The 26,640-nt window shown below is 39.0% G+C and overlaps 1 protein-coding gene across 3 annotated transcripts in view; it reads right to left on the reverse strand.

Annotated features, from left to right (window-relative positions):
* Positions 1–268: 268 nt before the first annotated feature.
* tlk1a (tousled-like kinase 1a) overlaps positions 269–26,640 on the reverse strand; it is a 133,352-nt gene continuing 106,980 nt past the window's right edge. For all 3 annotated transcript variants that reach the window (XM_048598771.1, XM_048598769.1, XM_048598770.1), the window contains 7 exons: positions 19,022–19,113; positions 18,844–18,933; positions 15,364–15,533; positions 11,845–11,983; positions 2,063–2,174; positions 1,858–1,965; positions 269–1,739 (listed from right to left, as the gene is read on the reverse strand). In XM_048598771.1, the coding sequence (XP_048454728.1) occupies positions 1,563–1,739; positions 1,858–1,965; positions 2,063–2,174; positions 11,845–11,983; positions 15,364–15,533; positions 18,844–18,933; positions 19,022–19,113 (888 nt within the window). In that variant the 3' untranslated portion in view covers positions 269–1,562. The remainder of the gene's footprint in view (positions 1,740–1,857; positions 1,966–2,062; positions 2,175–11,844; positions 11,984–15,363; positions 15,534–18,843; positions 18,934–19,021; positions 19,114–26,640) is intronic.

Consider the following 26,640-nt stretch of genomic DNA (forward strand, 5'->3'; position numbering starts at 1 on the left):
TGATCTAATCTACACCAGAAAGACTGATGGCCTTATTCCATCTTAGAAGTAAAAATGGAGTTCTGAGCAGGAGTGGGAAAAACTGATCTATCATAATTTGGAGGCTCAACAGAAACCAGAAATTGATACCGTGTGCTTTATCACCATATAATAAGAATTCATAGCACGCTAAGCAAATAGTTTTTCCAGAACAGATGGAGATAAATTTAATTGTGTGCATGATGCTTAAAATATACATTTTCTTTGACAAAGCTACCTGAATGAAATATAATTTTGAATGTTTATTACTGGTTTTGGCTACACTCTCTACAGTATCAGCAGCACCGTTTTATTGACAGATAACATTTTATTTACAGTGAAAACAGTCGCTTTTAACAACAGCAACACAGGCAACAGCTTAATTATACAACATTAACAAAGCCTAGATGAACCAATTTTGTTTTGTTTCCAAGTGTACTAATTACGTACAGGTATTCTATAGTATGGATGTTAAAACAAGCAGTAAATTGTACTAAACAGCAAGATTTTGTATTACTGAAAATGGTTGTAATTTGTACAGCACAAGGCAACTGTTCAGAATTTAATGTTTCACATCATATTATCTACACAGAAGAAATCAATAATCCTGCAAACATGTGATCTCACTTGCATTTTCATTTTTTTCTTCCAAAATATTTGAAAACCACTCGAATTATTTTGTCAAACAGGTCAGGACTTATTAGTAAAATGACCTATTCCTCAAAACTACAAAACTTGCTTAAAATGGTCTTATTTAACACAAATTAAGCCTTTAGACACTTCAGTTGTGTGAATAAGGTATGAAGGCCATGTTATAACAAAAACACCAATGCAACCTAGCAGCAATGGCAAAAGCTCCATTATTGGAATAAGAGTTCCCATTAAAGAAAACCAAACAAATAAAGCCAGATTATAATACAGCCTGTACAGAATCAAACTGTAACTTAAGAACAAGTATAATGAAATCATTTACAACAATATAAAACAATGCTATCTTACTATTGTCCTGCACAGTACATTCTACAGTTTGACCTATAAATACACCAGCTGTTCATAGTAGCTTCAATATGCAAATGGTTTGTGCATTGTCAGGTTTTATGAGGGCTACTACAATCTCTCTTCACATAATTTTATTTGGGTGGGCTGTTGTATTTCTTTGTGCTAAAATCATTTGTTCTGGCCTTATTTTAAACAAAATCAGTATTATATTAAAAAATAGTTCCAAAGTGACTCATTAGGCTACTATATACAGTGTTCCCAAAAAAGCAGGAGAGGATGAACAGTTCTGAACACAAAGGCTGCCTGATGGGAGTACTGAGCTTTACGGTCTACAGTAATTTTGTAACAAGTGCAGCTGATTGTTGTCCATGGTTCAAACTCTACTTGAAATAAATCAAACGATTCAACAACTGGCGCCTTTCAATCATTTCACTGCCTCCCCCTTTTATCTCATGTTGCCCAGCTGGCCACAAGTTGTGACATCCAACTGCAAATCAACCTTGAAAGAAGTTCTATAAGAATTGTCACTCTGACTAAAGTAAATCTTAATAAGAAACTATGCTTGACATGGGTGAAACAGGAATTGTGGCTGGTCCAGGCATATGAAGGTTTCCTGAAGAATTGGACCGGCGCATATGAGGGAGAAGGTAGGCATCATTAGCCAGCAGATGGACATCAAAACGATCTTCTTTACGGTAAGCTAGACAACGCCTAATGAAAGCCTAGAACAACAGAAACATTAGACATTATGCAACGTGTCTTGACAATTATTTAAAACAATCAATAAATATCACCCATTATCTAATAACAGGGTTACATAAAAACACTGGGAACAATTACCTTTGCTTCATTGCTAACAACTGGTTTAACAGGGAATTGGACTTCAGTAGCTTTTAATATTGTATTCTCCTGTAAGATGTCTTGCTGTGACTGATTGTGGCCAAATGGCTGAAAAAGCAGAAGGCTTCACATTAGATCCAGCTTTTGCCAAAAGAGACAGAAATAAACTGTTGGTGTACATAACAAACAAAATGAAAACCCTCACCTTACGACCATAGAGACACTGGAAAAAGATAACACCTACAGACCAGACATCCACTTTGTTAGAAATTTTGGGTGGTTCTTTTCCTACAACAAAACACTCAGGAGGCAAATACCTGTTAAAAGTTAAAAAAAAAATGCTTCCATCAGCACACAGTTCATCCATACAAAAATTATTTTGAAAAGAGAAATTTAGACCAAGTTATGGTTTAACAAATGCTGTACTTTCTTGTATAACTACTTAATTAAATGCATGGCACAACTAATTAAATAAGGAGCCTACTAGACCATTGTGACAAATTATACCAGTTAGGTTACAATCAAGTTTCCAGAAAAATATTTGCATAATCTCAAATGTAAAATCTTAGGTGATCCAGCATAGTATGGATCGCAGCAAAAACAAGGCAGCTTACCATGACCTTCTCAAGGACAACTAGGGACAGGCAATTAAAAAAAAAATGCTGGCTAGCCAGCGACGCCCATGGTTGAGTAAAAAAAAATTAGAAAATTAGATTACAGCTGTGCATGCATCCATGGATTATAAACATCAATTGATGTACTTAAGAATTGTACAGGCTAATTAATACAACTGAAAAGCTTTCTCTCAAAAAAGTGTTTTAATAAGTATCTAGATTCCACCTGTAAAAACTTTTAGAATCACAAAATAATTTTTAAAAACATTGAACCATTTACAAGTCTCATTAAGTACATTAGTCAGTTTCTCTGAAAATTATGTATCTTTTAATGTTAAGACTTCTTAAATAAGTACCTGAAAGAAAATGAGCTCAAGGTGAACATTCCTTGAAATGCTGCAAACATCAGAAACTTGCCACTCATTAAAGTTAATCAGGGATCGTGGCCGGTTTTGTGGATGAGTCTGGTTTTAGATAAATCAGCATTAGAAACTTAAGCTCAAGTCTCAGCACATTGGTGCTGGTTCAACTGGGTTGCACCGGCCTCAATTTTAGCCCATTGCATTTGGGCTTGAATAGTCAAATCGAGTCTCAAACCATCATTATAACTGCTGATTATAACATTCTTAAATGAACTTAATTTGGGACAGTCTCCAATTCAGTTTCTAATGTTGCAATAAACTGGTAGCTTCATTCACAGACATGTGAAAAATGAGATACTGGGACAAAATGGGGTGGTGGAAATCACGTTAAAGCAAGAATTTAGGCAGGACAGATTCAACTTCACTTTGAATTTGGTTCACATTATACCTTAACCCCCGTTCATAAAGTCACCCATGAAACGTATGAGGTTTCAAAAGTCATCTCAAATCATTCATTTTAATCTTTCAGCTTTGAAAGTATAAACCCCTAAAGCCAGGATAAAGTGTAATGGTCAAGTTTTGTTGCAATTTTTCTGCAACTACAAGTTTTACCTCTTTCTTTTAGCAGGTTTCACCAGTCTGACTTTGATCACAAATATACATCAATATACACTGTGCTCTTCAAGTATTTACAGAAGGGCATTTGTTGATGCAATTATGTCAGGAAATTAAGAATTCAGGGTTTGCAAATGTAATGAAAAGTTTGACATGGATGCCAGGTGTTCAGAAAGTTCTTTATTGATGGTTCAGATGGGGAAAGGTGCTGGTGCTTCAGGGTAAAGTATAGATGGCAGCTCTCAGATTGCCCTCCCAAGATACAGTCCCCGAGTATCTCCTAGCATTTGGATAAGTAAAAATAAGCTTGCACTTGTGCAGCAAATATATAACATCCCAAAAGTCTTCACAGCCAACCAGCTAATTCTAAAGTGTGGTCATGACGATTATGTAGGTAAACATAACAGACAATTAGAACAAACAAATGGGATAAATATGAGCTCATTTCTATTTTGGTGGTGTTGGAGGAGAACAGATTGTTGATTAAGACAGTGTGGTAAACTGCTTCTTCCTTTTGGCACACGGAGATTTTTTATGTTCACGCAAGCAACTGGATGTTTGTTACTTCTGAAAAATCCCAAACAGGCACTAGTGTATATTTGGAGAGTTACAAAGTCCTATACTTAGGTTACGTTGCTATCAATGTACAGCACGTTCTTGTCATTCTGTTCAAATTCTCCAAAGCGAAGGTATGTTAATTGCACATTAAGAATAAATTCTGTACGAAACAGCAGCACAGGAATTTACAGGACAGAAAGCGAATAGGAGGGTATTATCACTAGACTACTAGTCCAAAGACCCAGGCAATGTTCTGAGGACCCGGATTTGAATCCCACGGCAGAAGGTGGGATTTGAATCCAATCTATAAAAAAAACTGGAATTAAGAACCTACTGATGACTATGAAATCATTGTCAATTGTCAGAAAAACCCATCTGGTTCATTAGTATACTTCAGGGAAGGAAAATCTGCCATCCTCACCTGGTCCAGCCTACATTTAACTCTAGACCCACAGTAATGTGGTTGACTCTGAACTGCCCTCTGAAATAGCGTGGTGTACATTCAGTTGTACCAATCACTGAAAAGTCTCAGAAATGAAACTGGACAGATCAATTGGCATCGACCTAGGCACCAGAAAAGACAATGGCAGAAACAGCCCTGCCCTGTCAATCCTGCAAAGTTCTCCCGACTAACATCGGGGGGGGCCAGTGCCAAAATTGGAAGATCTGTCTCACAGAGCAGTCAAGCAACAGCCTGTCACAGTTCCAGTCACGCAATCATGCCTTACAGACAATGGTGCAGATCCAGCAGAGGTGGTGGCACAGTGGTGTGCAGTCAGGAGGGAGTTGTCCTGGGAGTCCTCAACATTGAGTCTGGGCCCCATGACATCTAATGGCTTCAGGTTAAACATGGGCAAGGAAACCTCCAGCTGATTACCACGTACTGTCCTTTCTCAGATGATGAAACAGTACGCCTACACGTTGTTCAACTCTTAAGAGGAAGCACTAAGAATGACAAGGGCACAAAATGTATTCTGGGTGGGGGATTTCAATGTCCACCACCAAGAGTGGCTCGCCAGCAGTAATACTGATCAAACAGTGAACCATACCTGACCTCACCCTTGCCAATCTGCCAGTTGCAGATGCATCTGTCCATGACAGTATTGGTAAGAGCGACCACCACACAGTCCTCATGGAGATGAAGTCCTGCCTTCACATGGAGAATAACCTCGATCGTGCTGTGTGACACTTTCACGATGCTAAATGGAACAGACTTCAAACAGATCAAGCAACTCAATGGAGAGTGCAGGAGGGCATGCCAGGAGCAGCACCAGACATACCTGAAGATGAGATGTCAACTTGGTGAAGCCACCAAACAGGACTTCTTGCATGCCAAATAGCATAAGCAGCAAGTGATAGACAGAGCTAAGCGATCCCACAACTAATAGATCAGATCTAAGCTCTGCAGTCCTGCTACATCCAGTCATGAATGATGGTGGATAATTAAACTCATTGGAGGAAGCGGCTCCACAAATATCCCCATCCTCAATGATGGAAGAGCCCACACATCAGTGCAAAAGATAAGGCTGAAATTTTTGCAGCAATCATCAGCCAGAAGTACCGACTGCAATGACCCATCTCGGCCTCCTCCAGTGGTCCCCAGCATTACAAAAACCAGTCTTCAGCCAATTCAATTCAGTCCACATGATATCAAGAAATGGTTGGAGACACTAGATACGGCAAAGGCTACGGGCCCTGACAACATTCCAGCAATAGTACTAAAGACTTGTGCTCCAGAACTTGCTGCTCCCTCAGCACAGCTGTTCCACTACAGTTACAACACTGGTATCCACCCGGCAATGTGCAAAATTGCCCATGTCCTGTACCTAAAAAGCAGGACAAATCCAATTTGGCCAATTGCTGCACCATTAGTCTACTTTCAATCATCAGTAAAGTGATTGAAGGTGTCATCAGCAGTGCTATCAAGCAGTACCTGCTCAGTGACGCCCAGTTGGTTCCACCAGCACCACTCAGCTCCTGACCTCATTACAGCCTTGGTTCAAACATGGACAAAGGAGCTGAATTCCAGAGGTGAGAGGAGAGTGACAGCCCTTGACATCAAGGCTGCATTCAACCCAGTGTGGCATCAAGGAGCCCTAGCAAAACTGGGATCAATGGATATCAGGGGGCAAACTCTGTTGGTTGGAGTCATACCTGACGCATAGGAAGACGATTGTGGTTGTTGGAGTCAAGTCATCTCAGCCCCAGGGCATCTCTGCACGAGTTCCTCAGGGTAGTGTCCAAGGCCCAACCATCGTCAACTACTACATCAATGACCATCCCTCCATCATAAGGTCGGAAGTGGGGATGATTGCCAATGACTGCACAATGTTCAGCACTATTCATGACTCCTCAGATACTGAAGCAGTCCATGTCCAAATGCAACATGATCTGGACAATATCCAAGCTTGGCTGACATGCAGCAAATAATACTCGTACCACACAAATGCCAGGCTGTTACCATCACCAATAAGAGACACCACCCCTTGACATTCAATGGGGTTACCATCACTGAATCTCTCACTGTCAATATCCTGGGGGTTATCATTGATCAGAAACTCAACTGGACACACCACATAAACACAGTGACTACAAGAGCAGGTCAGAGGCTAGGGTTACTCCGACGAGTAAAATATCTTCTGACTCCCCAAAGTCTACAAGGCACAAGTCAGAAGCGTGATGGAATACTCCCCATTTGCCTGGCACTTTATCCACAAGCATCCTCTCCCTCCACCACCGTGTACTATCTACAAGATGAACGGCAGAAATTCAACACTGATCCTCAGACAGTACCTTCCAAACCTACGACCACTTTCATCTAGAAGGACAAGGGCAACATATATATGTGAGAACACCACCACCTCCAAGTTCCCCTCCAAGCCACTCACCATCCTGACTTAGAAATATATTGCCATTCCTTCAGTCACTGAGTCAAAATCCTGGAATTCCCTCCCAAATGGCATCGTGGGTCAACCTACAGCAGATGGACTACAGTGGTTCAGGAAGGCAGCTCCCCACCAATTTAAAGGCAACAAGGGAAGGGCAATAAATGCTGCCAGCCATTGATGTCCACATCCCACAAATGAATAAATTTTTAAAAAAGCATTAATCAACAAGTTGTGTTTACACTCATCCAAAAATTTACCTTAATCTCATTTTTCAGCTCTTGGCCCATAGCCTTGTTGATTATAACACCTCAAATGAATATCAGAGTACTTTATTTTAATATGAAGAACTTCTTGTCTCCTCCACTCTTTTAGGCAGTGAGAGTTCCAGACCTCCACAACCTTCAGGATGAAAACATTATTCCTCAACTCTCCCCTAATCCTTCTATTTTAAATCGATGCCAGCTAGTTATGGATCTCTCTAGGAGAATTAGATTCTATTCACCATATTTCGCCCTCTCATGAGATGTCTGAATGAAATCTCTTGGCCTTTGTTCCAAAGAGAATAATACCAACCTAACCCAATCTTTGTTCCTAGCTAAAATTCTTATGGGCGGTACGGTGGCTCAGTGGTTAGCACTGCTGCCTCACAGCGCCAGGGACCCAGGTTCAACTCCAGCCACAGGCAACTGTCTGTGTGGAGTTTGCACATTCTCCCCATGTCTACGTGGGTTTCCTACCACAGTCCAAAGATGTGCAGGGTAGGTGGACTGGCCATGCTAAATTGCCCATAGTGCCCATGGATTGTTTAGGTTAGGTGGGTTAGACATGGGAAATGCAGGGGTAGGGGAATGGGTCTGGGTGGGATGCTCTTTGGAGGAGCAGTGTGGACTTGTTGGGCCGAATGGCCTGTTTCCACACTGTAGGGATTCTATGATCCTTATGCACCTCCATATCATCTCTAATGGAACCACATCCTGTCCTTAATGTGGTAATCAGAACTGTACACTATTTTATTTGTGGCCGAACTGCTGTTTTATAACATTCTAGATTTATTTCTCTGCAGTTATATTTTGTACATTAGCTAATAAAGTGAAATATCCTGTAAATCCACCTTCTTGGACATTGCATCTACTTGTTCTGCTACCTTGAGCATCTGTGGATATGCATTCCAAGGCCCCTCTGTTCTATCATTTATTGTGCATTCCTATGCTTAGTCTGTTTTTCCCAAATGCATTATTTCACATTTCTTCAGACTGAATAATGCTTGTCATTTTTCTACCAACTTGACCAATTCACCAATATCTTACCGTGATCTACAATTTTCTCTCATACTATGCATTTGGACTACAACAAACTTGGCACTCTCATCAACCCTTCTCAATGCCTCCTCAAAGAATTCCAGCAAGCTAGTCAAACACAACTGTGCTGTCACAATCGATGCTGACTGTCCTGGATTAATCCAAACTTTCTACCAAAAAGAATGAGTGTAAAACACAGAAGCAGATTAAGTTTGTACTGAATTCAGCAAATTATCTTGGATTTTGGGAAAACACGTGCAAGTGCCACTTTTTGTTTTTGATTAAGATACGAGTAAAACATGCTATTACGAGAGCAAAGATAAAATTAACAATTTTGGGCTTTTAAATTTAGTCAATATCACTGAACAGGACCATACAAAGTAAGTCATTCAGCCTGTTCTGCCATTCAGTGAGATTACGGTTGATCTGAAACCTAACCATACACCCACTTTTGTCCCAAATCTCTCAATACTTTTAATTAACAAAATCAATTGGATTTAAAATTAAAATTAAAAGTGAATATGTTCTGACTGGCCATAACATAGGATTAGGAGTAGGCCATTCAACTTCTCAAGCATGTTCTGCCATTCAATGAGATCACAGCTGATCTGTGACCTAACCCCATATATGTGCCTATGACCCATATCCCCTAATACCGTTGCTTAACAAAACTTTGATTTAAAATGAACCAAAAATAACACAAACTGTACCCAAATTACAAAAATAATTCCTATAGACCTCTTCAGTTAGATTTGCCCAGCGTTTCCGTCAGCTGGGACGATAAAGTGTTTTCCATTTTCACTCCAAATAGTCTTAAAACTTAGAACCTATGATTGCTAGCCCTAGATTTCTCAACCAGCATGGACAATTTCACTACCTCTCCTTTCTGCTACAACATTTTAAAAATATGATCAATTTAACCCTTAACCTTCAAGATATTTTCAAGATATCCAGGTATTCTAGCCAGCAGACATAAAGGCCATCATTTTATTATCAATTTTGATTAAAATGCCCTGAAGAAGAAAATAATGATCCATGTCACATTCATAGAGTCACAAATGTCATCAAACCTGCATGGGTCAAAATCCATGAATCTGAATTCAAGTGTCTGGACCTTTACTGCCTTGTCATTTAGGAAGTGTTCTGTTCTACCCTTTTTAGGTTCAAAGTGAATGCTCTCATACTTACCAACAATGAAATTCATTTGCTGCAGTTTTGCCCATTCATCTAATGTATTAATCTCTGTAATTTTAGGCTTTCACCTCATTGTCATCCATTTTTGTGTCATCAATACATATATGGCTTCCTATCCCATCATCCAGGCTGTTAATAAATGCAGTGAATATTTAATGCTTCAGTTCATTCCTTGCAGGATACTAGTCAAAACCTGCCAACTAAAATAACTGTCCATTATCTTTATTCATCCTCCTGAATTTCAGCCAATTTCCCAACCAGATCAATAATTTGCCTTCAATTTCATTAAATTCAACTTTAACTCTAGCTAAGTACTGAATGCTAAGTAACAAGATCTACAGACATCCATTATAGGAAGGTAGTGATTTAGTGCTAATGTCACTGAACTGGTAAGACTGAAGCCCAAGCTAAATGTTCAAATCCCACCATGATGGCTGGTGGGATGCAAGTTCAATTCTAGTCTCAAGAGGGTGATAATGAAACTATCATTGATTGTCATAAAAAAACTCATCTGGTTCACTTTGTCCTTTAGGGTAGAAAATATGTTATTCTTATAAATAAAAGCAAAATATTGTGGATTCTGGAGATGTGAAATAAATCTTAAAAAGTGCTGAAAAAACTCAGCAGCACCTGTACAGAGAGGAACAGAGTTTACATTTATAGTCCATTGATGTTTCTTTCGAACTAGTTCTGGACTCCTGAAGAATCACTAAACTTGAAACATTAAATCTGTCACCGTTACCTGGTCTGGCCCAAATGAAATTCCAAATCCAGAGTAATGTAGTTGGCCTTCAACGGCCCTCTGAAATGTAACTCAGCTGTATCAACTGGAGAAGAACTGATGGACCATCCATATCACGATTGAGGTGGCCAAATCCTAAAGGATATATCTGCTAGAACAGGCCTGCGCCAGTGATGAGGGAACCAACGAGGTAAAAATCAATTTGACCTTGCTCCCACTAAATTACCTTTCACAGGCACATCTGTTTACAGAGTATCGGTAACAGTGACTACTACACAGCCCTCGTGAAGACAAAGTCCCATCTTCTTGTTCAGAATTGTGTTGTGTTTCACTGTCACTGCACTAAAAGCAGTTGAACTTAGAACAGATCTAGCAACTCAAAACTGGTTATTCTTGGAGTGCTGTGGGCCATCAGCAGCCAAATAATTTTATTCAGCCAGAATATGTAAAACAATGGCCTTGCGTATGTATCATTGTCATGTCAGAGATCTGGCTCAATTACAGGTAGTTCTGCTATAATGGGTGTTTCCTTAACTCGAATTGGCTGTAATGCGATGGATGGAATAGTGGACGCTGTTTGGATAATGCGAACTTTCTGTTGTACATATATAGCAACTTCCCTATACTGTGATTTTCTCTAGCGACTTTCTATAGTGTGAGGTTAAGCAACAACACAACCATCGCATTATAGGAGAACTACCTGTACGAGAGGAGAAAATCCCAGGAACAGCACCAAATATATCTAAAAATGAAGTGATGCTATAATACAGGACAGTCAAACAGTGGAAGCAGCATCTGCTAGACAGAGATGAACAATGTCACATCCAACAGGAAACTATGAATCACCTGCACTTAACTGGAGCTCAGAATTAGCCATTTCGTTTGATGTGCTGTTAAAGATTGAAATTACCAGCTAAAACATTTTACCGAAATTTGTTGGTGAACAGCTTATCTCCATTAATTAGGCAATATTAATTGAGTGTTATGTTTAAAAGACGCCAAAAAGAGAGTTGGAGCATCTACCATCATTGGTTCAACTGTACCCAAAATCCATATTAATTTTTAATGTTAATATTAATCTTTTCTGGAACTCAAAAGACTGTGCAACAAAAATGGTCTAGAAGTTTGCTGAATAGAGAATGTATCTATTAATATGCACCTATTTCTGTTACCTCCAGATCTGGCATGTTGCAAGGAACATGAGAGAAGAAGTGGGACTTAAAGCTTAAAGCATCACCTGAAAGTTTACCAGAGACAATATTAATCTGGATTTTGTGTTAAAATCTCTAATGGGACTACACTGCAGCTACATAAATGTTATTATATTATCTACACCTCCACGAAACATCATTTAAAAAAATACAGCTTCTATAACTAAAAGAAAATCTCCTTCAATTAAAGTTGTCTTCAAGCAAAAGTTTAAATGCAAAGCTGGATGGTCGATCTACTTGAATACTTCATCAGTTCAGATGCAATATTTAAGCAATCTCTTTGTAATAATCTTCCAACAGAATTTTTGATACAATGCTTATATGTCATGAACAAAAACATCCAAACCTTCTCAGAAGTCAACATCTGCAATTTTATTAATCCAAGTTATTTGCTTGTAGTATATTTGAGAACCTTTTATCAATAGGTTATCTAAAGAGGAATCCCAAGCTGTGAAACGAAATGACATTTCATAAACACTCATCTGAAATAATTTGTAGAGTTTACCAGTATGTTCCAGCTCCTTGAGATGTCAGATCCATTCCATCTACAGCATTATAATTATCGTCATCCATAATTTTAGATAAGCCAAAATCAGTTATTTTTATTTCTCCACATGCAGTTCCATCAACCAAAAGGATATTACCTAAAGGTAAAATAAAATACTTGTGTTACCTGTAGTTTAGTTGTATCATTTTCTAATAAAACTGCTTTCTATTTGCCTGGTTTTAAAGTTCCACATAGCATATAGTCACAATAAGATGCACAACAAGATAAACTTTTGATCTAACAGGGCTTAAAGAAAAATATCAGATTTAAAATCTTCCTAGTTATCAGCAATCTTGAGGTCAGTTAAATGCACTGTCCAGACAGAAACACTAACTTGGTGGGGACATCACACTCACATAAACCTTTTCAAGTGTCTTCACGATATCTACTCAGTCAATAACTGATACAAACACACAGGATTGTTTCGACATTTTGTGGCCAGTGTCTTTCCCAGAATGCCACACTATACCATGCCAGTGCACCTAGCTTGCAGGAATGCTATAACGACAGAAAATGGACACAACAGTCACCTTGCTCTCCTAGTACCTTGACTGAAATGCAAAAGCAGTTAGTTATTACTTTGCTTCCTGAGCTCATTTATAGCCAAAGACAATGGTACCAAGTCAGTCCAGGCAAGATCCAAGGGTTAATTCCTGATCTGGGCAGAGTGCACTGGAATCAATTCAGTGTCCTGAAAATACTTGGAAATGTGGACATGTGGCAAAGTGATGGTTTCCCTGGCCTGTTTCTGCTTCGTTACCAGCAGACGTCCTCTTCTTGGTTTATTTTCTGATTTTTCTCCTATGGATCTCAGGAGAAGTTGAGCAACAGTTAACAGTGCAATTGAAAATTGTCTCTGGATTGTCAACACGAGACTGGGTTCAGCTACTTCAATCCCAGAATCCCTCCCCAGCGTTCTGAAGGAGATAGCTGAGGAGATTGTACAGGCATTGGTGGAGATCTTTCAGGAATCACTGGTGTCAGGGAGGGCCCCAGAGGACTGGAAAATGGTTAATACCCCTGTTTAAGAAGGGAAGAGGCAGCGGACAACAAATTATAGTCCAATTAGCCTGACATTGGTTGCTGGTAAAATCTTGCGAGTTTATTATTAAAGATAAGATTGCGGAGTACTTAGAAATACATGGTAAAATAGGCTGAATAAGCACAACTTCATCGAGGGGAGGTCATGACTGACAAATCTGTTAGAATTCTTTAAGGAGGTAATGATAATGGAGAGTCAGTGGACGTCATTGTTTAGATTTCCAAAAGGCCTTGGTAGGCACTATCTTCACCAGTCAGTAAGGCTGGGGATAAGAGAGTGGGGATAAACGGGTCTTTTCCAGAATGGCAGCCAATGACTAGTGGAGTTCCGCAAACGTCAGTGTTGGGACCACAGTGATTCAAGTTATACATTAATGATACATAAACAGGAAGCTAGAAGAACACAGCAGGTCAGGCAGCACCTGGAAGGAAGGAGCAGTCAACGTTTCGGGTTTTACCCTTCTTCAGCTCTTGAAGAAGGGTAATACCCAAAACATTGACTGCTCCTTTCCTCCAGGTGCTGCTTGGCCTGCTGTGTTCTTCCAGCTTCCTGTTTGTCTACCCTGAATTCCAACATCTGCAATTTTTTTTGTCTCTTTTACATTAATGATCTGGAGTATGGAATTGAGGGCATTTTTGCTAAGTTTGAGGAGGTAGGAAAACTTAAGAACTTGGACAAGGTAGGAGAGTGAGCAAAAAAGTAGAAGATGGAATACAATGTGGGGGAGTGTGAAGTTTTGCCATATGGTAGAAAGGAGAGGCATAGACTACTTTGTAAATGGGGAAAGGCTTTGGAAATATGAAGTACAAAAGGGATGTGGGAGTCCTAGTCCAGGATTCTGTTAAGGTTAACATGCATATTCTGTTGGCAGGTAGGAAGGAAAATGCAAATATTAGCATTAGTTTTGAGAGGGCTACAATACAACAGTAGACGTGAACTGCCGAGGCTGTCTGGGCTATGGACAGACAGCTTTGGGATATTGAGAGCAGTCTTGGGCACAGTATCTAAAGGGGATGTGTTGGCCTTAGAGAGAGTCCAGAGGAGGTTCACAAGAATGATTCTGGGAATGAAAGGCTTGTCATATGAGGAGCAGTTGTAGATTCTGGGTCTGTAATTGATGGAGTTTAGAAGGACGAGGAGGGAGCTCAGTGAAATTTACAGGATACTTAGAGGTCTGGTCAGAGTGGATGTGGAGATGATACTTCCACCAGTAGGAGAGTCTCGAACCTGAGGCACAGCCTCAGTGAAGGAATGACACTTTAGAACAGAGGTGAGAAGGAATTTCTTCAGCCAGCAGGTGATGAATCTGTGAAACTCATTGCCATAGAAAGCTGTGGAGATCAAGGATTATGGGGAAAATGCAAGTGAATAGGGTTGAGAAACATATCAGCCATAACTGCATGGTGAAGCAGCCTTAATAAGATGAATGGCCTAATTCTATTCCTATATCTTATGTCTTATGTTATTAACTGGATAATGGTACTGACTGTATTTGCGAATATTACAAGGATTAATAAGTAAACTAGTAATGAGAAGGACACAAAGAGTCCGCAAGTAGGGTAGGTTGGTTAAATCAATGGCCATAAATCTGCCAGCTGGAGCATATACCTACTGGAGTTTAGAAGAATGGAAGTAGGTCTATTTAAATAGATAAAATTCTGAGGGAGTTTGACAGGGTACATACTGAGTGAATGTTTTCACTTATGGAGAATCTACAATAGGGTCAGGAGGACCATTTAAAATAAAGGATCTCCCATTTTAGATGGAGAAGAAAAATGTAATTACACCTAGCATTAATCGTCTTTGGAATGCTCTTCCAGAGAGATCAATATAGGCTGGAATGTATTTAGGATCATGTTAGTTAGACATTTGATCTGAAAGATAGTTATGGGTTAATGGGCAGCAGACAGGAATGGGGAGTTAAGGACACAATCAGACCAGCCATGATTGTATTGATTGGCAGACCTGGCTTCACAAGTCAAATGCCCATTCCTGCTCTAATTATGATCTTAAGACCTATGCTTTGTCCAGGTTAAAATAAACAGCACAAATGCTCCTGATGGTCAATTTAACACTGTCGAGACTTGTACATTAAGAAGGGCCAATGCATGTGCATTAGAGGGCTACCAGCATAACCATTCAAGAGAGAAAGGGCAAAAAGAAAAATGAAAACAATAGAAAAATTATAAAGGCCCTGTAGGATCTCAAAACAAAGCTCATTCCCAAAACACCTCAGCGCTACTAAACTTTCACTTTTCTGTATGGAATGTCATTCTGCAATTTTTTGCAATCCATTGAACATCACCTCCAAATACAAACTGCATTTATCTAATACTTAAAATGAAAATTCATTCCAAAAAACACCAACATCAGTAATAATGCACATAGCATCTACTCATGTTAGTTCACAAGACAGACTGTAATGAAAAACTTACCAGGCTTTAGATCGTAATGTATAATGGGTGGTTTGATCTCATTTAGATACCTCAAAGCATTTGCAATCTGCATTACAATGGATCTTGCTTCCTTTTCAGACATCAGTTTGTGCTGCTTCAGATAGAAGTCTAAATCATTTCCTTCACAGTATTCTAACACTGTACAAAATCTAAGGAAAGATAATTTACATTTTAGTGCACAACTCTTCCTGCAGCAGGTTACACAGATTCTCTGCTTGACATCATGTGATTTGGTCAGTTTGCTACAACTGTACTACTTTTCAATTGTTCTTTGGTAGTTTGCACCTATGGTGCAAATTTCTCACAACTGAAAACAGGAACACCATAAACTGGGTTCTGAAGGGAGGCGGGGGGGCGTGGAGTGGGGTTCACTGACATGAAATATTAACTCTGGTCTCTCTCTCCACAGATGCTGCCAGACCTGTTGAGTTCCTCCAACAATTTCAGTTTTTATTTAAAACCGTAAACTGCCATACTTTTACATTGATAAAGGCAAGTCACTTTTCAAGCAAATCTTGCTAGCTGTGGCCGATCTTACTGGGGCTAATGGCAACGCCAAACATTCACCATGTATAAACTATTTTCATTATTTTGAGGTGATATCAAAACACAGTATCTTGAAATTACGACCAGCATGCCAAGCCAATCTGCACAAAATGCGAAGAATTTGGAACTCCACAGTGAGTTCTGAAGGAGGGTCACCGGACCACATTAACTCTGCTTTCTATCCTCAGATGCTGCTTCACCTGAGTTTCTTCAGTAATTTCTGTTGCCCCACAGTGCAGTTAGGCTGTTGGCTGACTTGCCACATTTTACAAAACAGAATACATGAAAAGCAATAGTTCAGTGAATGCACATTGAAGACAAAGATCAAGATTTAAAAAAGCATTTCAATTGTGGTTCAGTTGGTAAAATTACATTTATCATATTTTTGGAGAGATAGTTTATTGATCCTGAAAGGAAGCCAAACTACTATTCTAACATAGTTTTATTAGCATTATGAAGATGGTGAACATCTAATGTTCCACACATTGCTCTCAGTTTCAACAATCCTCAGCTATGCTGAATAGAAGCATGAAAGGACTGTTAAATATTGAGGGTACATCAAAACTAGACACTTTTACACTACTGCTGGGTTTCAAGTTTAACAAAAGCACTACCTGTACAGTATCTTACGCATATTTTGTTTACTAAACTATAGAGTTTCCGTATTCTATACTTTCAGATTTAGAAGAAAGAGAATTTACCTCTTTTTACTCGAGGTTATGAAGTTGCACTGTTGCTGTTAAAAGCCTGTTTACCTGTACGTCACAGCTCACTATGGATTAGAGAATCACAGAAGCCCTACAGTGTAGGAATAGACCATTCGGCTCATCAAGTCTGCACCAATCCTCCAAAGAGCATCTCATCCAGACCCAGCCCCCCCGCTCATCTCCGTAACCCCACATTTACCATGGCTAATCCACCTAGCCTGTACATCTTTGGACTGTGGGAGGAAAGCGGAGCACCTGGCAGAAACCCACTCAGGCACAGGGACAACATGCAAACTCCAAACAGTTGCCCAAGGGTAGAATTGCAGCCGATCTCTGGTGCTGTGCAGCAGCGCTAACCACTGAGCCACCATGCCACATTGGTGGCTCAGTGGTTTACGATTAAGCTTATTCAAAGTTTACTCCCTTCCTTGATTCTAACTTTCAAATATATTCATAGTGAACAATGCTGAACTGCACCTGTCCATCCTATGTCCTCTGCAGTCCTTCACATTAATCAGAAGTTGCCCTCGCTTAAATTGGTATCTTTTGGAAATTCCAATATTACTCCCACAATTTTCACAATCCATAAACAATAGAAGTAATAAGTTTTTCAGAGAAGAATATAAAATCTATGGCACTCTCCCTATAAAACTTGTACATCAATAAACATCAATGTGCATTATAACTTTACTTCATTTACTGAACCACAGTGATAATGGAGCACAGGTTTAGATGCAATTAGGAAATAAGTGCAAAAATGTGCATTAGAAAAGTTATGAGTTTTTGTTCAAACCCATTCACATTTCATCAAGTGCAAAATGTGCAATTAACTAGTATAATCAGGTACTGTTTTGAAATTTCAATTTGAAAAAATGTTTAAAAACATGAAGTATTTAAGATTGCTAACTGACTGCAATTTCATCAATACCTGAAATGATTTACATAAAAATGATTTGTAATCAATATCAACTTGCCATCCTGTTAGTAACCTGATTTTAATTAACTGGAAATTGCTTAACTTTACACATTTCCTGGTTTTTCTTGGGTACAGCAGTAGTATTATTAATAAATTAGCACACTTGATATTCAAAAGTTTTTTTTGAAACACTCCGATTGGAGACTTTCTGACCAAAAGAAGCAGCTTCATTTTTAGAAGTCCCTCAGAGTCTCATTAATGAGCACAATTAGTGGAAATGCCTGACGGTAATAAACACATCCTGCAAAGTTGCTGCAAATTTTTCAAGAAAAAAGTGCAGAGGTCAAGGAAACATTGGTTGCACTGAAGCTAGCAGAGTGAATGCGGAATGGGAAGGGAAAAGAGAAACCAATGGTTGCAAAGGGATGAGTGTGTGAAGATAATGGCTGAAAAAGGAGAAAGGGGACGGAGGCTGCCAAAGGGAACAAACGGACATTTATAAACCTGTCAAGTAACTGGAAGGTAGGAAACTTGAAAGTCAGTGAAGTAATGAATTCTTTCAAAAAAGACATTAATTTGCAAGGTGTGCGCCAATTACTTTGATAAGTAAAATAAAACCTTTGCTTCTAATATATGTTGCATCTTTTGTCCACTTAAATAATGTGGTTTTATGAAATGAATGTGTGCTGTGCCTAGGTTTAGTGGGGGGTTGATAACTGAAGATATTCATTAACACCAAGACTGCTCGTGAGAGTCCAATATCTCATACAATAGCATGAATACAAAAGGCATTGTTATATTTGGTGATGCAGTCACGCAAATTAGTTAGTGCAAGTCAAAAAGTAGGTCTCAAAAATCAATAAACAGCCTTAGAGAAATCTCAAGCAGTGGCCTTGAAAAAATAAAGCACTTTGATCTGCAGCATCCCACAAAAAGAATATCGAACTGAATTTATAGAAGTATAAATGGGATCTATTAAAGTAACTCTAAACAGGATACTCGCAAATGCATTTTGCACCCTTGAACTTTGAAGCTACTAATTTTAATTCCCTTGTTTATTTATTTGCAAAATTATGATTTTAGAGGCTAGTCTCGAGTTAGTATTCTCCTTTGGCTGACTGCCCAAAGTGATTTGATAATTCATTTTTAATTTAATATAGTATATATGATATAAGTTCTTACAGGGACAAAAATGTAAGTCACAGATTTCAACTTATATGAAAGTGACTTATTGCTTTTTGGAAGTATGGAGCATATTCATTCTGAAATCACAAAGCAGCATATACTTACGTATCTGTATCCAGGGAGAAATAGTCATACAACTTAACTATCCTGGGATGATCCAGTTCTTTGTGTATTCTGTATTCTCTACATGCATGCCTAAAACCAACAATTAAAATAGTGCATATAATTCTTCTTCACAAACTACAGAAAATTCTGTTTGCAGTATTAATGATAAAAGACATACTTGTGATAGTTTTCTTTCTTTTCTTCCCTCCAATTTTTGTTTAATTGATGGATCTTCACTGCTGCATACCGCTGTTCAATCAAATCAAAAGCCTAACAGAAAAATAAAAAAATTGTGCATAAAAATTAAGTGTGGTACAATATTAGTGGTATTTCAGAATAAAGAAAATACCCATCTTTCAGGGCTTCAGATAAATCACTCTAAAAGAAAAGCGACCCGCAATTACTGCACATGTAAAGCACAAAGCGTTTTGAAACATGCATAGTACATGGTAAATGGTCTTGGATGAGACAACAGTAAATCTCAAATTTATATGCTGATATGGCCTATGTGCCAAACCTTCCTACTCAAAAGTCCCCTCACAAATGCTTCCACACATCTGCACCACACAGGGGTGTGCGCGCTGGTGGGAGAGGGGGCATGGGTGCCTATGAGAGAGGGAGAGGGAGAGAGAGTGAGTGTGAGTGAGGGAGCGTAAGTGAGTGACAGAGCGAGAGCGAGAGATTTGTATGTGTGCCCGAGATTTAGCAAACAGTCGTTTTTATCTTGTCTCTCTTTTTGTATAGAAGCCTGCTATACTATACAAAGAGAGTTTAAAGATATTGTCAGACCAAAGTTCTACCAAAAAACTGGATTGTATGATCTTGAGGCCTTTCACCTATAATATGGAGAGTGAATTTATCTAACTGGAAACAGCATTCCCTTGCAAGAGGATATCATCAAACACTCAATCACAGCTAGATCAACATAAGCGAATCCTTAAAAGACACAAACATCAACTATGAACGCTCAGAGACAGAACAAAGTGGACTAAAAGTAGTTTGATATTTATTGCCTTTGGCAAAGTTAGAGAAAATATGATTTTTGCATGATTGTAAAATGGATATAGTTGAAGAAAATCATGCAATCAATCCAAATTCATCAACCTGGAAAGGACCTAGATTCCATTACTGTATTAGTTTAAACAAAAGCTGGTGCTCAATATTAGTTAGCAGATCCTGAATGGTGCTGCCGCTTGAATAGTGCTGCAGTCAATGGGTCTGCAAAAAGTTGCAGTGATACAAAGATCTCATACTAAGCAATGTCTGGTTTATTCACAAGTCCCCAAGGCTTCCTCATTCTAACTATATGAGGGTCAAAACTGATCTACAAGCAATTCCTTTTCAGTAGTCGCCAAAGTAGTTGGGTCTATTGAATAAGGAGAAGCAGATCAAACTGTTACTCAATTTCTTTCATTTATATGGCGTGCCTTAACATCACAAGTGATACTTGTACTGAAGAACATCCACAACAAAAGATAGTCATTTATTGTCATGAGGTGATTAAAATGTCTTTCAAACACTGTCCAGTCTCCCAAATATAAAGAAAACTGAATACAAGTCTCCAAGACTGGTAGTCTCTTAGAATCAGTATCAATTGAGATATGAAGGACAGCCCCATTAAAAAAAGGTAATGTTGAGAAAATGGGTAAAACAAGAATTCCTTTGATCCTTCTAAATGGTGCAATGCTGAAAGATGCCAATAGACTCATTTCAGGCATTGCATGGCTGCAGCAAACATGCAGAGGGCAATTGTCTGATTAACAATTCCAGATAATGAGGAAGAAAAATACAATATGGATTCTAAATTTTATTCCTGAGACTCTACTGACATGGTTTCAGAGAGTTTATATTGACAGAACCAATGGTTATTATGATGAAGTGTATATAATTTATATATCATCATTTTTGGAATTTTGATTTAAACTGGAGGCAGGTGGGTGTAGATTACTGCTATGTTCTGAAGTACTTGCATCATTTGTGAATATTACCAGGATGCAGCCTATTACTGGTTGCCTCACTGTAACCTAATATAATCATAACTTTTTCACAATTAAGCATGCATTTTGTTTTGCCTTTACTTATTTTCTTATTTTTAAATTCAGCACTTAATGAAGATGGTCAAATTGCACAATTTTTCTATACTATAATGTTTGTTAAGACATGTATTCATTCAAATTAAGAACTAAAACAACCGATATGCCAAACAATTTGTCTCAATTTTCACAAGTGTTAAACTCAAGCTGCACAGTAGATGTGCATCCTCTGACAAACATAATAAGAGGTATCATTTTGCAAATGCAAATGCTTGATGGTAGGGGACAGAGGGTGGTGGTAGAGGGTTGTTGTTCAGACTGAGAGGCCTGTGGCCTGCGATCTGCTGCAAGGATCAGTGCTGGGTCCACTGTTCTTAATCATTTATATAAACATTTTGGATAAGAATACCGGAGGCATGGTTAGTAAGTTTGCAGATGACGCCAAAACTGGTAGTACAGTGGACAGTGGAGGTCATCTAAAAGTACTATTGGATCTTGATGAACTGGGATAGCTGGCCGAGGAGTGGCAGACGGAGATTAATACAGATAAATGCAAGGTGTTGCACTTCAGTAAGACACACGGTGCAGGACTTGCACAGTTAATGGTAAGGCCCTTGGGAGTGTTGGCAAACAGACCAACGGGTGCAGATACACAGTATACAGCATCACAGGTGAACACGGTTGCCTCCATCAGTCACAGCATTGGGTACAGTAGTTGGGATACCATGTTACACTGTACAAGGCATTAGTGAGGTCACATTTGGAATACAGAGTCCAATTTCTGGTTGTCCTGCTATAGGGAGGATGTTATTAAACTGGAAAGGCTGCAAAAAAGATTTACAAGAATGCTTCTGAGACTGCAAGATTTGCATTATGAGGAGAGTCTGGATAAGCTGGGACAATTTTTTTCCCCTGGAGTGTAGCAGGCTAAGGGGTGATCTTACAGAGGTTTATAAAATCATGAGGGGTATAGATAAGGTGAATAGCAAAGGCCTTTTCCCCAGAGTAGGGGAGTCCAGAACTAGAGGGCAGAGGTTTAAGGTGAGAGGTAAAAAGGGCCTGAGGTGCAAAATTTTCATAGAGAGTGGTGTGTATGTGGAATGAGCAGCCAGAGGGAGTGGTAGACATGGTTACAATTACAGCATTTAAAGGACATTTGGAGAAAACGTGGATAAGAAAGATTTACAGGGATATGGGCCAAATGCAGGAAAATGGGACTAGTTCAGCTAGAAAACCTGGTCAGCATGGATGATTTGGGCCAAAGGGCCTGTTTCTGTGCTGTATGAATCCATGACTTTAATATATAATACATTTATTATCCATGGAACCAAAAGTTAGAGTTCTCATAACAACTCAAAGTAAAAAGTAAATAACGTGACCCTGGAGATTTTTTTTCTGGAAAACATTTATCTGAATGTCAAAGTATGTTTAGGATTTAAATACAGATTTTCTACAGGCTTTTGTTGAAGAGATAAACAGACATCATACACCATGGCACGTAATTACTATACTATGTGACGATACTATGGCTTTAAGAGGTGAATTTTATCCTGGGTTTTTTTTTTAAAATGAAGGAAGGTTGAGACAGAGTTAGAGAGCAGTCTGCTCAAAGCCAATAAAGTAAACAGCTTGTGAGGCCTTGGGGTTTTTATTAAAAAGTTGGAACAATAGAAGCAGCCTGAATGATGGGATCAAGCTCCCACAGAAATAGGACTTTTAATTTTAGCTTTCAGCACTTGAAGCTGGATGTGGAAGCTCTTATTCCTCTCTGTTACAGCTAAAAGCTGGGGTTCTCTTCCTGCTGCTAGAAGTGTATGTGAGGCAATCTAGTTTATTGAATTTGTCTTTGCCAAGGGTGTGTTTATGGGAAGTTACTAGATTGGAACAGATAATTAGTAGTAGTTAACATAGTTATTTAAGCTTTTCAATAGAGTTCCAATTAAGCCAATTCTTTTATTTTTATTTGTGTGTATTTTAACTGTAGTGTCAAAATAAAGCATGTTTTGTTTAAAGTCGAGCAGTTTAACCAATTGAATTGCATCTGGAAAGCAACACCCTGCACTTATCTTTAAAATAAGAAAAAGTTAGGGTCTAGGCTATCTTCTTAATATATTTTGAGGGGGTCTGGTTTGGTCCACAACAACTGGTAGAAAAATATTTTTAAATACCACTTCTCAAAAGTATTCACCTTTAAACTTTGAGAAATTTTCATCAACCTGTTCAAACATATCATGGCATACTCTAGAACAGATCCAGAGGACCACAACCACTTCATCACAATAACACTAACCCTTAAGCTTTTTATGCTTGCAAAATGCCACCCCATCTTCCAATTCTCTCAAGTTGATTAGTTTGTTTCACCCAAATTTACACTTCTTTCCTGGATTCTATTTGGATCTCTCCAGTCAAATTTCTTGTTCATGTCATAATGCTGGAATTGTTGTAATCAAAATCACAAATGACATTTTGGAACTAAGGGATAAATCTGATTTTCAAAATGATGAGAAAATGTAAACTGAAAACGGCACAAGTGATTTGGGAGTCCAGGTTTGCAAACAATTTTGATTGCAAGATTAAATATTCCATGATAGGAGGGAAGAGGACAAATGATGTTCCCCAGAGATCTGCACCATGCCTTAGCTTTTCACCATATATATATGAATGACTTTAGTTCATCAAATTTGCCAGCTTCAAGCCCATTAATTTCTCAACACTTTTTCTTTACTTAATTAACTTGCAAATTTTCAATAGGGTCTTAGTTCCAAATATTTCAGCTACGTGTTTTGTCTCTTCTGAGAAGACGAATCAAACACTTGTTTATTGATCTGCCATTTCCTTATTTCCTAATACCAGTCTTTTTGCCTCAGCTTCCATGAGATCCTGGCTTTCCTCTGATGTTCTGTTCCTTCTTACTTATATGCAGAAACTCTTAAAATGGTTTTTATAATTTTTGCTTGTTTATTCTCATTTTCTATTGTGCCTTCCCCATTCAATCAATTTTTTGGATATTCTTTGCGTGGAGTTTATCCTCTCTCTACACAGGTAGAAGTATTCAGCAGTGTCAGGACATCCTAGGATTCATGCGCAGGTGCCAGCTTTAAAACCCAGCTGTGCACCTCATCAAGCCCTGCAAGCTAGGAATTTCCCCTCATCCGTGTAATACAAAGGCAACCAGAAACCAATACTTCTCAGGGGACATCTATGGTACAGCTAACACTTCATTGCACATACGAGAACTTACTTGTACATCTATTGCTACACAGTTTTTCTACTGGATGGGGACTTAATCCTCATCTTCCCCATTCGCTCCATAAAATTCAGCCAGTGGAGTCTTATTGGCAATTAAAATTGAAGCTTGACTATACAGGAATGCAGAAGTAGTTGAAATCTGGCTTTGCTGATGGATCAATTGAAATTTTCAAAATTGACAGATTAGGTATGGATATCTCGGAAAATAGTGCCAGGAATCCCAGGAATGTCCTGACACTGGTGAATACTTCTGCCTTTGTGGAGACAGAGGACATGATGAGCTAGGCAACAACAGTTACATGATACATAGGCCTCGTGGAGAATGCACTGGACGCAGGTATCATGGCAGCTCCCAGGGTACCTGGCACAAACCTAAGGTGTGACACTGATGACCACCGATGACTTGTACATTAACAGAAGGAACTCTTCCATTAATGAAATGAGCTGCATTAATGACAGAAGCAACCAGCTGCACAAATGCAGTTTAGTGCAGCTGCCACCTTCATTATGAGAAAGGTTTGGAGGGAGCAGAATTCTTAGAAAGTGCATCCAGGTGAGTGTTTTAAGCTGGTACGCGGAGGGCCCTACAAGAGAGGACACGGTCCTGGACTTAGGTTTAGGTAACAAAACCAGGTAAGTGGTTGAAGAATCATCAGTGGGGAAGCATTTTGTAGATAGATGCTAGATTCTTATGACTGTTAACAAAGTTATGGAAAAGGACAAGGATGGGCCTGAAATCAAAGTTCTCAACTTGACAAATAAGACCAAATATGACTTGGCTAGAGTGGTCTGGGAGCAATTATTTTTTGGTAAATCTGTCTCAGAACAGAGACGCATTCAAGAAGGAAATCGAGAGTACAGGGCCACTGCATTCCAATTAAAAAAAAAGGTGGGACCAGCAAGTCCTAAGAACACTGGATATCAAGGGATATACAGGATTAGACAAGAAGAATAAAAATCATGCTTACGGCAGATACTGAGGGCTCAGAAACTCTAGAGGAATATGCAATGTGCAAAAGGGAACTTTGAAGAGAGATTAGGAGAGCTAAAATGGGATATGAAAAGGATATCAGCAGATAAAGGAAAACCCTAATTTGTTTTACAGGTACATTAAGAGTAAAAGTATGACATTTAAGACCACAATGGCAGCTTTTGTTCAGAGCCAGAGGACATAGATAGGGTTCTAACTGAATAGTTATTGCCAGCGTTCACTAGTGAAAGGGATAATATGGGTATGGAAAATTTGGAGAAAGTCTGAGATACAGTTAAAGAAATTAGCATGGACAGTGAGGAGGCTCTGAGTAGTCCGGCAAGCTTAAAAGTAGGTGAATCTCCAGAGGTGGATATATGTATCCCAGGTTGTGGAGTGAGGCAAGGGAGGAAATAGCAGGTACAAACACAAAATATTTCAATGCCTCTCTGGTTTCAGGAGAGATGCTGGAGGACTGGGGAACAGCCAAAATGGTACTGTAATTCAAGAAGTGAGCAAGGGATAAACCAGGCAACTAAAGATCAGTCAATCTAACTTCAGTGGTGGGGTAACCATTGGAAACAATTCTGAGGATCAGAATTAATCTGCATTTGGACAGGCAGGGATTAATCAAGAGCAGTCAGCACAGTTTTGTTAAGAAGAGGACATATCTGACCAACCACAAGATTTTTGAGTAAGCTCCTGCATGAAAGAATGATAGCAAAAGCTAAACATCCATGGAATCCAAGGAAATTTGGCAAATTGGATCCACAATTGTTCGAGTGGCAGGAAGCAGACGGTGATAGTTGAAGGGTGTTTTTCAACTAGAAACGTGTCAAGTGGGGTCCTGGTTGTTTGTGGTTTATAGAAATTATTCGAACTTGAATGTAGGAAGGTTGATCAGAAATTTTGCAGATGATACAAAGGTTGGTGGGATGAAGATAGCTTTGGACTACAAAAAGATATAGATGGCCTGATCAGATGGGTTGATCAATGGCAAATGGAATTCATCTGGATAAACGAGAGGTGATGTGTTTGGGTAGGACAAACAAGGCAATGGAATATATGACGAACGGTAGATTTAGGAAGTTCAGAGGAGATGAGAGGAAATTTTTTTTTCATCCAGAGGGTGTAAGAATCTAGAATTCACTGCCTGCGAGGATGGTAGAGGAATAAACCCTCATAACATTTAAGAAATACTTAGATGTGCACTTGTGATGCCAAGGCATACAAGGCTACCAGCCAATTGCTGGAAATTAGGATTAGAATAGGTAACTGGCTATTTTTGACCAGTGAGCTGTTTTCTGTGCTGTATGTCCACAGAACACTAGCATAGGGCACGGAATTACTAGTCTAGTGACATTACCACAATGCTACCACCTGCCAAGCAGATAACTGGGGCTGCATTCCACGTGCGAAAGTCCAAAAGGCACTTCAGCAACTGAAAAATGATGTGTGACAATTAAGTAGGGAAAATGGGTGAGAAAGTCTGGCAGGTAGGTGAAGGAGGAGGTAGCAGCAACGGAGCCAGGCAGATAGTTAAGA

This window comes from Rhincodon typus, chromosome 7 (genome assembly GCF_021869965.1).
Source record: "Rhincodon typus isolate 14 chromosome 7, sRhiTyp1.1, whole genome shotgun sequence".
NCBI classification, from domain to species: domain Eukaryota; kingdom Metazoa; phylum Chordata; class Chondrichthyes; order Orectolobiformes; family Rhincodontidae; genus Rhincodon; species Rhincodon typus.